The 12722-nt window shown below is 45.3% G+C and overlaps 1 protein-coding gene across 1 annotated transcript in view; it reads left to right on the forward strand.

Annotated features, from left to right (window-relative positions):
- The window catches only part of CORO2B (coronin 2B), a 114717-nt gene extending 107578 nt beyond the window's left edge, over window positions 1-7139 (forward strand). Inside the window, exons 11-12 of the mRNA XM_089662071.1 lie at window positions 1177-1316; window positions 6318-7139. Coding sequence (XP_089518197.1) covers window positions 1177-1316; window positions 6318-6449 — 272 coding nt within the window. The 3' untranslated portion in view covers window positions 6450-7139. The remainder of the gene's footprint in view (window positions 1-1176; window positions 1317-6317) is intronic.
- Window positions 7140-12722: the final 5583 nt, after the last annotated feature.

Raw genomic sequence — 12722 nt, forward strand, 5'->3', positions numbered from 1 at the left:
GGGTTAGAGAGGTCTGAGTGGGATGACTCAGATAGTTTAGAGAGGTCCAGATAGGTTTGAGTGGAATGGATTGGATGGGTTAGAGAGACCCAGATGGGTTAGAGAGTGATGGATTGGATGGGTTAGAGAGTGATGGATTGGATGGGTTAGAGAGTGATGGATTGGATGGGTTAGAGAGTGATGGATTGGATGGGTTTGAGAGACCCAGATGGGTTAGAGAGTGATGGATTGAATGGGTTCAAGAGGCCAAGATGGGTTAGAGAGTGATGGATTGGATGGGTTTTAGAGGCTCAGATGGGTTAGAGAGTGATAGTTTTAATGGGTTAAAGAGTGATGGATTGGTTGGGTTAGAGAGTGATGGATTGGATGGGTTAGAGAAGTCTGAATGGGATGACTCAGATAGTTTAGAGAGGTCCAGATAAGTTAGAGTGGAATGTATCAGATGGGTTTGACAGGCCTAGATGGGTTAGAGAGTGATGGATTGGATGGGTTAGAGAGGCCCAGATGGGTTAGAGAGTGATGGATTGGATGGGTTAGAGAGTGATTGATTGGATGGGTTAGAGAGTGATGGATTGAATGGGTTAGAGAGTGATTGATTGGATGGGTTAGAGAGTGATGGATTGGATGGGCTAAAGAAGTCTGCTTTAAAGCCCAGCTGTAGGATAAATGTAGAGAAGGATGGGTTAGAGAGGCCCAGATGGGTTAGAGAGTGCTGGATTGGATGGGTTAGAGATTGATGGATTGGATGGGTTAGGGAGTGATGGATTGGATGGGATAGAGAGTGATGGATTGGATAGGTTAGAGATTGATGGATTGGATGGGTTAGAGAAGTCTGCTTTAAAGCCCACCTGTAGGGTAAATATAGAGAAGGATGGGTTAGAGAGGGAGGGATCAGAAAAAAATTATAATTTTGCCCAGAGTTGGACTTTAACATTCAGTTTTTGTTGAAATGTATCTTTTGTTGGACCCACATCTCTATCATAATCAGTGCAATGAAAGAAAGACAAGGTTATTCACCAATGTCTCTTCTCATTGCCTCCCTTGTTCACAAGACGAACAATTGCCAGTCACCGAGTGCTACCCTGCGGCCAGCTGTTTGACGATGGACGAGTGTCTTTTCTCAACAACAATGTCTTTGTATACATGAGTAATGAATAATCAATCTTCCTTCCCTAGACCCCGTTCTGATGAGCCTGAAGGAAGGGTACCGCAAGGAGTCAAAGGCTACATTTAAAGCTCCGGTGAGAGACAAGAAGAGTATGGTTGTAAACAGCATCGATTTGCTAGAGAATGTGCCACCTCGCACGGAAAACGAAGTGAGTATAGATATCAGATCGACCTACGCTGTTCCCTGATGCAACCCGGTACATTTCTGCACACCTAATATCACACAATTTACACACGGTTGTCATAGGCAGAAGTCCAAAGTAGCCGGTCTGGACCAAAATTCTTCATTTAGCCTCTTGCAAGCAATAAATCTTCTAATGATTAAGGTCACCCTGTTAGAAGCATATATCCTCGCAATGTTTTAACCACTTCCTGTCCGGACACTTTCCCCCCCTTCCAGTCCGGACACTTTCCCCCCCTTCCAGTCCGGACACTTTCACCCCCTTCCAGTCCGGACACTTTCCCCCCCTTCCAGTCCGGACACTTTCCCCCCCTTCCTGTCCGGACACTTTCCCCCCCTTCCAGTCCGGACACTTTCCCCCCCTTCCAGTCCGGACACTTTCACCCCCTTCCAGTCCGGACACTTTCCCCCCCTTCCAGTCCGGACACTTTCCCCCCCTTCCAGTCCGGACACTTTCCCCCCCTTCCTGTCCGGACACTTTCACCCCCTTCCTGTCCGGACACTTTCCCCCCCTTCCATGCTGGACACTTTCCCCCCCCTTCCTGTCCGGGCACTTTCCCCCCCTTCCAGTCCGGACACTTTCCCCCCCTTCCTGTCCGGACACTTTCCCCCCCTTCCAGTCCGGACACTTTCACCCCCTTCCAGTCCGGACACTTTCCCCCCCTTCCAGTCCGGACACTTTCCCCCCCTTCCAGTCCGGACACTTTCCCCCCCTTCCAGTCCGGACACTTTCCCCCCTTCCAGACCGGACACTTCCCCCCCTTCCTGTCCGGACACTTTCCCCCCCTTCCAGACCGGACACTTCCCCCCCTTCCTGTCCGGACACTTTCACCCCCTTCCAGTCCAGGGCAATTTTCAGCTTTCAGCGATATCCCACTTTGAATGACAATTGCGCGGTCATGCAACACTGTACCCATATGAATTTTTTACCATTTTTTTGAGACAGATAAAGCTTTATTTTGGTGGTATTTATTCCCCGCTGGGATTTTTATTTTTTTTACTATGTAAATGAAAGTGTCCAAAAATTTTGAAAAAAAGTATTTTTTAATAAAATTTTGCAAATAAATAATATTTCATCATAAATCTTGGCCAAAATTTATTCCGTTATTTTTTTAGTAAAAAAAAAAAATCCAAATTAGTTTATAACCAAAAATTATCATTTTTAAACATTTTTTTTTACATTTTTATTTTATTTTTTTTATATTATTATTTTTTATTTTTATTTTTTTTTTACATACTGTCACCCTAGCAGTACAGTGTCACCATGGTGACACTACTACTTGTGGGGGGTGATGAATATTTTTTCTTTTTTTTACACGGATTGCTTTTACACCCATATAGGATGTAAAAGCAATAATTTCTCTTTCTCTCTGTCTGCATTCTTGCAGTCATTGAGAAGTACTGTGAATAGCCCTGTACCATGTGACCGCTGTGATTATTCACAGATTTCATAAGTAGTAAGCAATGATGTCAGAAGTGACCTCTTGCTTACTACTCTGCATGTGATCACTGATTCGCCAATCAGTGATCACATGATCGGGACCTCGTACAGAGGTCCCGTCCGACGATTGATGTTTCAATGTGTCCAGAGGACACAGCGGCACCAGATCGCGGTGCTGCTGCTACAGCTAGAAAAGGCGGGTGCCGTTTGTTAACGGCAACCCGCCCCTGGAGTGCCACCGCCCTGCCGTTTATCAACAGCAGGCGGACGGCAAGAGGTTAAGAGACGCTGTCACTTTAAGAATGCTGAAAACTGCTGAAGCATAGGCACCCATACCTGCAGCAGAATTCTCTGTCCTCTGCTTCACCTGAATGCTGGGCTGGTCCATTTTCACAAAGTTCAGACAATTCTGGATAGTCTCGGAACTTGCCGCTAAACGACGCACATTCCTATTGGTCCATCACTCTGATGGGCTTCCTCATTGGACAAAAAATAGGTGAAGAACAATAGAGACTGAGCAAGATGTAGCACTACTGAGAAGAGTTAAAGCTTTCCACTTTCTATGTGTCAGCAGAATTCATTATTTAGAAAGCAGTGTTTCTCAACCAGGGTTCCTACTGAGGTAAATAGGGGTTCCTTGAGCAAGGAGCCAATTGGTAAATTGATCTCCCACATACACTGGCCATCAATGCAAGGGGGGCAATTTTCCAATAACCACCAATGTAAGAGATCACTTCTACAAAGACCACCAATGTTAGAGGTCACCCCAGTTTTTATTCAAGATGAGCTCTACTTCTATGCCAATATGGCCCATGGGTCGCCAGGTCTATGGCTGGGTTCCTATACACCCAAAAGTCCGCCCAAGTATAGTAAATGCTGAAGTCTAGACCACAAGTTTTACCTTCTCCCTATTCTTTTCTGCTGCTACTCATTTCAAGATTATAATTAAAAATAATTTTGTTAGGTTGGTAACAAAATGATATGCCCCGGGCAGGCCCAGATTGGGGCGAAAATAGGCCCTGGCATTTTAGACTGAGCAGCCCATATGTTTTTCTTGACATCGATTTCTCAATGTCTTTTAGTTTTTAGTTTTATTAAACCTGTTTCAGTCACTGTAATTTAATAATCATTTGGAATTATGTAAATATATGATAATAAATGAAAGAATGAATGCTGGGTTTTTACAGGTAGATACCACTGAGCGCCAGCATCAAGTTCTGCATTGAGACCGAAGGGAGGACTAGTCTCAGAGAGTCTTGCTCGGTCGGTGTCCCTCCCTAGAGGCCCACATGGCCTGCGGCAGATAGAGACCCGCGGGTGAGAGCCAAGTGCATAATTTATAATCTCATATTTTATGTTGTGGTTCTCACCCTCTGGAGCTCTCTGTCACATTAGCCATCTCTTGTTAGATCCAGGGCCATCTTTAATATGGATTGCACCCTGAGCAAACATTTTCCTGGGCAAAGGAGGGAAGCGGTGAAGGTCTTCTCCTTGCCTGCCTCACTGCCCACCTTCCCCGCGGCCTCTGTCTTTGAGGCCACCTGCTCACCGTGTACAGATGATATGCGGAGCAAGGTGCTTTCAGCCTGTCTGCACCCTGAGGAGGCCACTGTCAGTACCGGATTTAGATCCGCAGGATCCAAGGCCTTCTCTGCCCCGTTCCCACTGTCGTCGGACCTGGACTCTCCATGACAAGGGGCTCAGGGGACAGCTGCTTTGGGTCCCACAACAATGACTGGGTCCGTTGCAGCTGCCCCTTTTGCCCCATGGTAAAGATGGCCCTGGTAAGAACATGTGGCCCAGCAGCCACCGGGCAAATTCCAGGTGGCATGCGGCAGATAGAGACCCGGGGTGAGAGCCAGATGCATGATATATGTGATATAATCTCATATTTTATGTTGTGGTTCTCATTCTTTGGAGCTCTCTGTCACATTAGCCAGCTCTTGTTAGGACCAGGGCCATCTTTAACATTGATTGTACCCTGAGCAAACATTTTCCTGGGAAAGGGAGGGAAGCGGTGAAGGTGTTCTCCCTTCCGGGCTCTCGGTCCTTGCCGCCCTCACTGCCCACCTTCCCCACGGCCTCTGTCTTTGGGGCCGCCTGCTCACCGTGTACAGATGAGGAGCGGAAATGTGGCCTGGCCACTCCAACCACATCCAAGGTGGAGATAACATAGTCCCCCCACTTTCTTTACTCCTCCAGAACCTCTCCCTGTCACAAAGTGCTGTCCCTAACAGAGGGGGAACCTGTCCCTACATTAACCACTCGCAAAATGCATGCCAATTCATGGGATCAGAGGCATAAATAGGCTCTGCCCTCAGATGGCTGTGGCGGTCACGAGTGCCCCAGTGTCCAATTGGAAAGCCACTCTCCTGGTGATCGCAGGAAATCATAGAGGAACTAAGTTTCCCATAACTTCCTTCCCCTTCTATATTGCCGATATAGCCTAGAGCCACCTACAGTGGGGAGTTGTCAGGGCAGGAGCTGTGGAATGGACAGGCAGGCCTAATGGCAGGAGGCGCGGAGTATAAGCCCCAGGCTGCCCTTCACCAGGGCCCCTGATGGTGGGGATGGACTTGACGCAGCCAGGAACCAGGTCGCGGCCCCCCGAGAAACCCCAGCTGCGGTAATGGCCGCCGCCAATGGTGTATAGCGGGTAGGAACCAGATAAGAACAATAGCGTAGTCGGACAGGCCGGGTAAATAACAGCGGGACAGACAGTACAGAACGGTAGACAAGAATACACGGGTCACAAGCCGGGTTCAGCAACGGGAGGTCAGATAAAGGGATAAGGCTGAGAGTAGTCTTAGACAAAGCCGAGTCGGTTTCCAGGAGAGCCACAAGAGTAGAAACAGAGCTTTCAACAACACTTAACAAACAGGACATGAATGCAAAGAGCAAGTGCAGACAACAGGCTTAAATGTGCTCAACCACACCCCTCTGGGGGATGGACTGCAGAGGCCTGAAAGCATAAAAGGCTCCCACCATGCTTTGCAGAAACCCAAGATGGATGCCAGCACATGGAGCAGCATAACCTCTGGGAAAAGGAGTATAGAATGCACCTACCTACATACTGGCTCAGCCAAGTGCAATTGGGCACAGGACTATGCACGCACCATCAAACAGGAGGCCAACTAGCCACAGCTCAGGGAAACCCTAGAAACCTCTGAAGGGCTCCTGGGGTTCTCTGGAACTTTGGTTGAGAATGACTGGACTAGAGATTTTTGAAGTAACTTTAAAATCCCATAATGCTCATATCTATATCTGTAAGGGTTACTTTGCTCTTCTGCTTTTGGAACCAAGACACCTTCTGCTCTGCAGGCCAAGGACACCCAAGGCTGAGCACAAATATTCTGCAAATTAACTTCTAAAGTATATTCTTATTTGTACATAAAGAATTATGTGTTAAGTACGGTGTCAGTCAACACAAAGTACTAGCTGCTAGTCACAATGTTCACTCTGCATGTGTCTATTCTGCTGTATGCATATACTGTGCCCTTCACCCGCTCACTTACCTGTGCCCTTTAGCTTCTGCGCATGTTCTACCGGCAGCAGGATGAGATTCGACGTCTGAAGGAGCAGCTGGCTCAGAGGGACCTCCACATCCGACAGCTGGAACTGGAGCTCAGAAACCTAAGGAATAGTCCTAAAGAAAGCTAGCTGTCCTCGACACCCTCATGGTGGCCATATGTTGTCACAGGAAGAGATGGCTTCCCCATGTAACCCAATCTTGTGGGAGTTATAGACTAACTGGCCCTAGTGCCTGCCATAGGCGCCCGGCAATGTGTATTGATCTGCACTAATTACTCAAACCATCATGTATCCAAGAAGGGTCGTGCATACAAGTAAATGCAACTAACTCCTCAAGTACTTCAAAAACCCAGGGCTTGGCCAAGGCCAACACTGTCAAGCCCAGCTGTTTCAATTGGGTCATGATAAATTCTTAGTTCTGAGCCTTACATGATCAAATCTTGGGGGAAAAGAGATGGGTTTGTAAAAGACATCCTTCAGGCTTTAGGTTGGTTATACACAGGAAGAGTTCACCTTATCTTACCATGTGTGACAGGAAGAGAGGACATTTGGAGGCCAGATGTCACGGTTGCAGGGCATCTGATGTCATCATCGAAAAAATTATTTTTTCTACAAATTCACTATTTATTTCCGCTTACACAACACAACGTATTACTGCTCAATAGACAGTTTTTAGTGCACAAGGATGTCAGGTGATGAAAAGATCACGCAAGGGTCCCTTTGTTGGAATGATTAGATAACCTGTGTATGACCAGCTTCATATTCTGCGTCAATTGCCCTGAAGGGACTTAAAAATAAAGTGGCTGCCAACAGCAAAGAGCTATGGTGTAGAGTTGACAGGGCACTTCTTTAGGCTGGCCATACGGTAGAATTTCGTTCCAACGTTTGTATGGAAATTCTGAAAAATTGTTCTTCAGAGCGTTCCATCTTGCCATTATTAAGTCAACTAATTTCCCTTCTATACTGTGTGAGGTGATTGTAGCCGTATTAGTGCACTTGTGACAGAAACAATTGAGTACTGACGTGATACTTTTTTTATTTGCACTAACATACAATTTTGAGGACAAGGTTTTGGGGTATGTCCCCTTCTTCAAGGTCCAGGCAGTACTCTGACCTGGTCCAGAGTACTGCTTGGACCTTGAAGAAGGAGACTGTAACGAAACCGGACCCCGACTGCCCTAGGGTATTTCCGTTAGACTCTCGCTTCCCTGTTCGAACACCATCCACAGACCCCACTGCTGACCATACAGGAAATAGACAGCACCAGACTCTTCTTAAAGACAGGAAGTCAACTGCTTTATTTTAACACAAACACAAGATTTATACACAGGGCGGGGAAATACAACCAGGAACAGGAAACACATCAGCAGGCCGACCCATCAGGGGGAAGGGCTGCAGGAAACACCCCCCCACCAAACCAAGACATACAATAGAACAATGGGATGCAGCACCTGGCAGTGAACAATGAAAAACCCCCACACCAATACACAAACATTACATCCCATAATAGTTTGCTAGAACTCTGGGATGCAGCCACATGGCAGAGGACAATGAACAATCCCTACACCAATATTAGACCTTTTCACCCTGTACCCCTAACAGGCACAGGGTGGGTTACACATAAGAGGAATCTGGGGAGCTGATACAGGGGTCCCCCCACCCCCAAAAGTCACTCCCGTCACAGGGACATACCCCGAAAGCTTGTCCTCAAAATTGTATGTTAGTGCAAATAAAAAAAGTATCACGGACAGTACTCAATTGTTCCCTTCTATACTCAAAGTTTTGTCAAGACCTGCTACTTGAATGGAAACCCAAATGTATTAAATAGGTTCTCTTTGTACCTACAAGTAAAAAAAAAAACACATTTACAGTTAAATATTATCAAGAAAAATGTTGCGCTACTCATAAAATATATAAGGATATACTGACCTCCCATAAAAACTAAACATAAACCATTAAATTTTAGAACAAAATAACGGTTTTTTTTCTCAATGATCCTCCTGTATATCAACACATAAAATCTCAATGAATAATAACAAATTAAAGTCAACTGTGGTCAGTAATTCTCGTGTAAATTCAAATCCGTGCTCCACCAGAAACTGGAGTTCTTCACCACCAACAGAAATTCTCGCTCAACTGACTTCTGGACCCTTTATAGATATACAGGTCACAAAATGCTTTTACAGATCATATGCTGATGAATCCATCCGAGGCTCCCCAGGGTGATTGAGAGACAGGTTCCCTTAAAAGCACCAGCGAGTTACCTTTAAATAAAAGGCATCATTTCAGCCATTCTCCAGATAACTCATGGAGGAAAGACAGGAAGCCCCCAATAGGGTAGTACTGTTTAATAGCATTAGAAATGCAAAAACGCTCTCACAATATGAACTTGAGTCACAGACTCATTGCCGGCTTGAAATACATGAAATTCTGGTTTTGGCTCCGCAGCAGAAGTGGCGTCACTTGGCTCCGCCCTACGTGTTACGCCACTATCCAAGTAGCTTTATCAGGGCAGAGTACGTGAAATTCTGATTTCAGTTCCGCACTGGAAGTGACATAATTTGGCTCCGCCCTATGTGTTACGTCACTATCCACGTAGCTTCATCAAGGTAGGATTGTTTATGTATTTCAAGCTGGTAATGAGTCTGTTTTGCTCATTCCATCCTGCTTCATTAAACGTTCTCAATACTACGATCGACAATGATACCCCAGTAACCATTACACTATCCACGTAGCTTTATCAGGATAGAGTACATGAAATTCTGGTTTCAGTTCCGCACTGGAAGTGATGTCACTTGGCTCCGCCCTACGTGTTACACCACTATCCATAAACCTTTATCAGGGTAGAGTACGTGAAATTCTGATTTCAGTTTCGCACTGGAAGTGACGTCACTTGGCTCCGCCCTATGTGTTACATCACTATCCACGTAGCTTCATCAGGGTAGGATTGGTCATGTATTTCAAGCTGGTAATGAGTCTGTTTTGCTCATTCCATCCTCCTTCATTAAATTTTCTCAATACTACAATTGACAATGATACCCCAGTAACCATTACACTATCCACGTAGCTTTATCAGGATAGAATACATGAAATTCTGGTTTCATTTCCACACTGGAAGTGACGTCACTTGGCTCTGTTCTATGTGTTACGCCACTATTCAAGTAGCTTCATCAGGGTAGGATTGTTCATGTATTTCAAACTGGTAATGGGTCTGTCCTGCTCATTCCATCCTCCTTCATTAAACTTTCTACGATCGTCAATGATACCCCAGTAACCATTACAAAATCAAATAAACGCTCCAAAAATTTAAATTTTCTAACAAAACTCTACCAGTGTATGGCCAGCCTAAAGCCACATTATCTGTTAATTATTTGCTAAAAAGGGCCCTCATAAGGGCCCTTGAATTGGATGTGTTGTAACAGACACACCTTAATTCCCAGGAACACAACACCATATAGACCATGTAAGTGCTTGCATAAAGCCAGCCTTTACCTCTATGGTATGCACCTTCGTGGCATGCACAGGAGCCCTGGTCCATGTAGACTGTACATGGTGGAATGCACTGTGCTGTCCTGCACTGCGTGTGAATTGCAGAATGTGTTTACCATGTAAAGGTAAATGCAGACTGTGTGGTGCATGAAGGACATTTGACAATGCAGAAGTTTAAAGAGAACTTGACCAAGCCTAAAATGTTTTTTACGGTAATGACAGTTCTGACACTTTGCCTGCAACTATCTATAATAGTCTTCACCTGTAGAGCCCCTGGGACCTTATCCCCAAGCTGTACATGGCATCTTGACTTCTGTTCACGTTGAGATTAAAGTGAACTTTGCTTTGTCCATGTCGGGCAAATTGATCGGTTCACGGATTTTCCTTCCTCCCCAACAACATATACTCACCTTCCCATCTCTTCCCCACCCCATTTTGCTCGCCACCAGGAACAATTTGGAGTTTATGCAGAGTTTCCTGAAAGGAGGTGAGGGAAAATTAAAGCCCAACGAAAGGAAAAATAAAAAAAATCCACCTTTGAAGTAGGACCCTCTGCAATACGAGGGTTAATTGCTCATTTGGTCTCATAACAGAGGATTACGGAGTAATACTTACCTTACTCTTCGCTCCAACAGTCCCCTGGTCACACTCCAGCCTCCTCATTGTACAGGATTAATGTCCCTGTATTGTATGTGATGATGCTGAACCCCATCCATGGCCTGGCCCTTTGGGCGGAGGAGGAGAACACTGGATTTGGCCAGCAGGAGGAATCAGGTAAGTGAGAGATCCTCTTGGGAAACCCTCTAGAGCAATATAGCTTGCATTGCTGAGGGCCCCACTGAAAAGGGGGAGTTTTTATATTTTCCTGGAGTTGGGCTTTAAACGAATTTGTTGCTCTGCCCTTCACAGGCTTGCTTTAAGCCTTTCCCCTCCTGATGCTAACATCCACCTCTATGGTTATCCATGACTTTATGACTAAGCTCAATCAGGGCGAAATGCATCAGTAGGGTGTGGCTATGGGGGGCTGTTGGACCTGGAATAAAGTTTTTTCTGAAGGAGTGATGTGGTCAGAGTGAGACGTTGTGACCCACCCCATGTCATTCAACTTTCCAATGCCACAGTCTGGACTGCCCACTGAAGTTCTTAAATGATATGGTTGAGGTTAAATGTTAACTTGTTCTCCATGTCCAGCCTGGGTCTTAGATACAACAGGTTCTCCAGAGACTTTGAGACCAATTTGAAAATTAACACAGGTACTTTGTCATGAATCGGGCTGTGGAGCTCAAGGTGATGAAGTTGGCCCTTGCACAATTCCTGCTCAGGAACCTCTGGAAGTGGAGGCAGGGGCTGCTAGGGCAGCGGAAGGGTGCGGGTGACAGGAAGTTTGTCCTCTAAACTTAAACTTGAAAGTACCGATGTCAGATGAGCAGATGCGCGGATTCAAGTCACAAGCCGAGTTTGATAATAGCCAGGCAAATAGGTTCCAAATCATGAGTCCAGGTCAGAGACAGGCAAGGGTTGAACGTGTGCTGCCAGAAAAGTACTAAATCAGAAGGCAGAAACTTGGTCAACGGTCCAGACCAAGGTCAGTAACAGAAGCAGACATGATCAGGCAAGGGTCATCCAGAGAAGAGTCAGATGTAGAGGGGTCAGGAAAGGAGTCAAACAGGCTTCAAAAACACAGATGACAAGGGAATAAGCTGAAAGACCATCCAGAGCATATATCATGAAGGCCTTAGGTTTAAATCAGGTGGCAGGATCTTTGGAGGACATGCCTTTTTTTACATATTTGTCACACAATGATTTAGACCATCAAACAAATTTTAATATTACACAAAGATAACCCAAGTAAATACAAAATGCAGTTTTTAAATGATGATTTCATTTATTAAGGGAAAAAAAGCTGTCCAAACCCACCTGGCCGTAGGTGAAAAAGTAATTGCCCCCTAAACCCCTTTCTGCATAACCCAAGTGCGCTTGGGCTTGAGATCAGGGACTGATGGCTGGACATTCTCCTTCAGGATTTTGTGGTAGAGCTCAGAATTCATGGTTCCATCAATTAAGGCAAGTCGTCCAGGTCCTGATGCTTCAAAGCAGCCCCGGACCTTCACACTTCCACCGCCATGTTTGACTGTTGGTATGATGTTATGTTTATGAAATGCTGTGTTCGTTTTACACCAAACTTCAACTTTTGTCTCACCAGTCCACAGAACATTTGCCCAAAAGTCTTGAGCGTAATAAAGATGATTTTTGGCAAATGTTAGTGTTCTGTTTGGTCAGCAGTGGCTTTGGCCTTGAAACTGCCTCATGGAGGTCATTTTTGCCCGGTCTCTTTCTTATTGTTGAATCATGAACACTGATCCTAACTGAGGCAAGTGAAGCCCTCAGTTCTTTAGATGTTGTTCTGGGTTCTTTTTTGACCTCCTGGATGAGTCTTCGTAGTGCTCTTGGAGTAATTTTGGTAGGCTGGCCACTCCTTGGAAGGTTCACCACTGTTCCAAGTTTTCTCCATTTGTGAATAACGGCTCTCACCGTGGTTCACTGGAGTCCCAAAGCCTTTCGAAATGGCTTTGTAACCCTTTCCAGACCGATACATGCCAGTTACTTTGTTTATCATCTCTACTTGAATTTCTTTTGCTTTTTGAGATCTTTTAGCATGCTTCACTTTGTCAGACAGCTTCTAATGAATTCATTTAGAGATTCAACAGGTCTGGCAGTAATCAGGCCTGGGTGTGGCAAATGAAAATTTAACTCAGCTTTCCAAAAATGTGGTTAATTACATCTCATTAATGATTTAGCAAAGGGGGGGAGGGAAATTACTTTTTCAAATAGGGCCAGACAGGTTTGGACAGCTTTTTCCCTTAATAAATGAAATCATTATTTAAAAACTGCATTTTGTATTTATTCAGGTTT

Source organism: Staurois parvus, unplaced genomic scaffold, assembly GCF_062004578.1.
Source record: "Staurois parvus isolate SC_StPar_1 unplaced genomic scaffold, SC_StPar_1.0 ptg001422l, whole genome shotgun sequence".
Lineage (NCBI taxonomy): Eukaryota > Metazoa > Chordata > Amphibia > Anura > Ranidae > Staurois > Staurois parvus.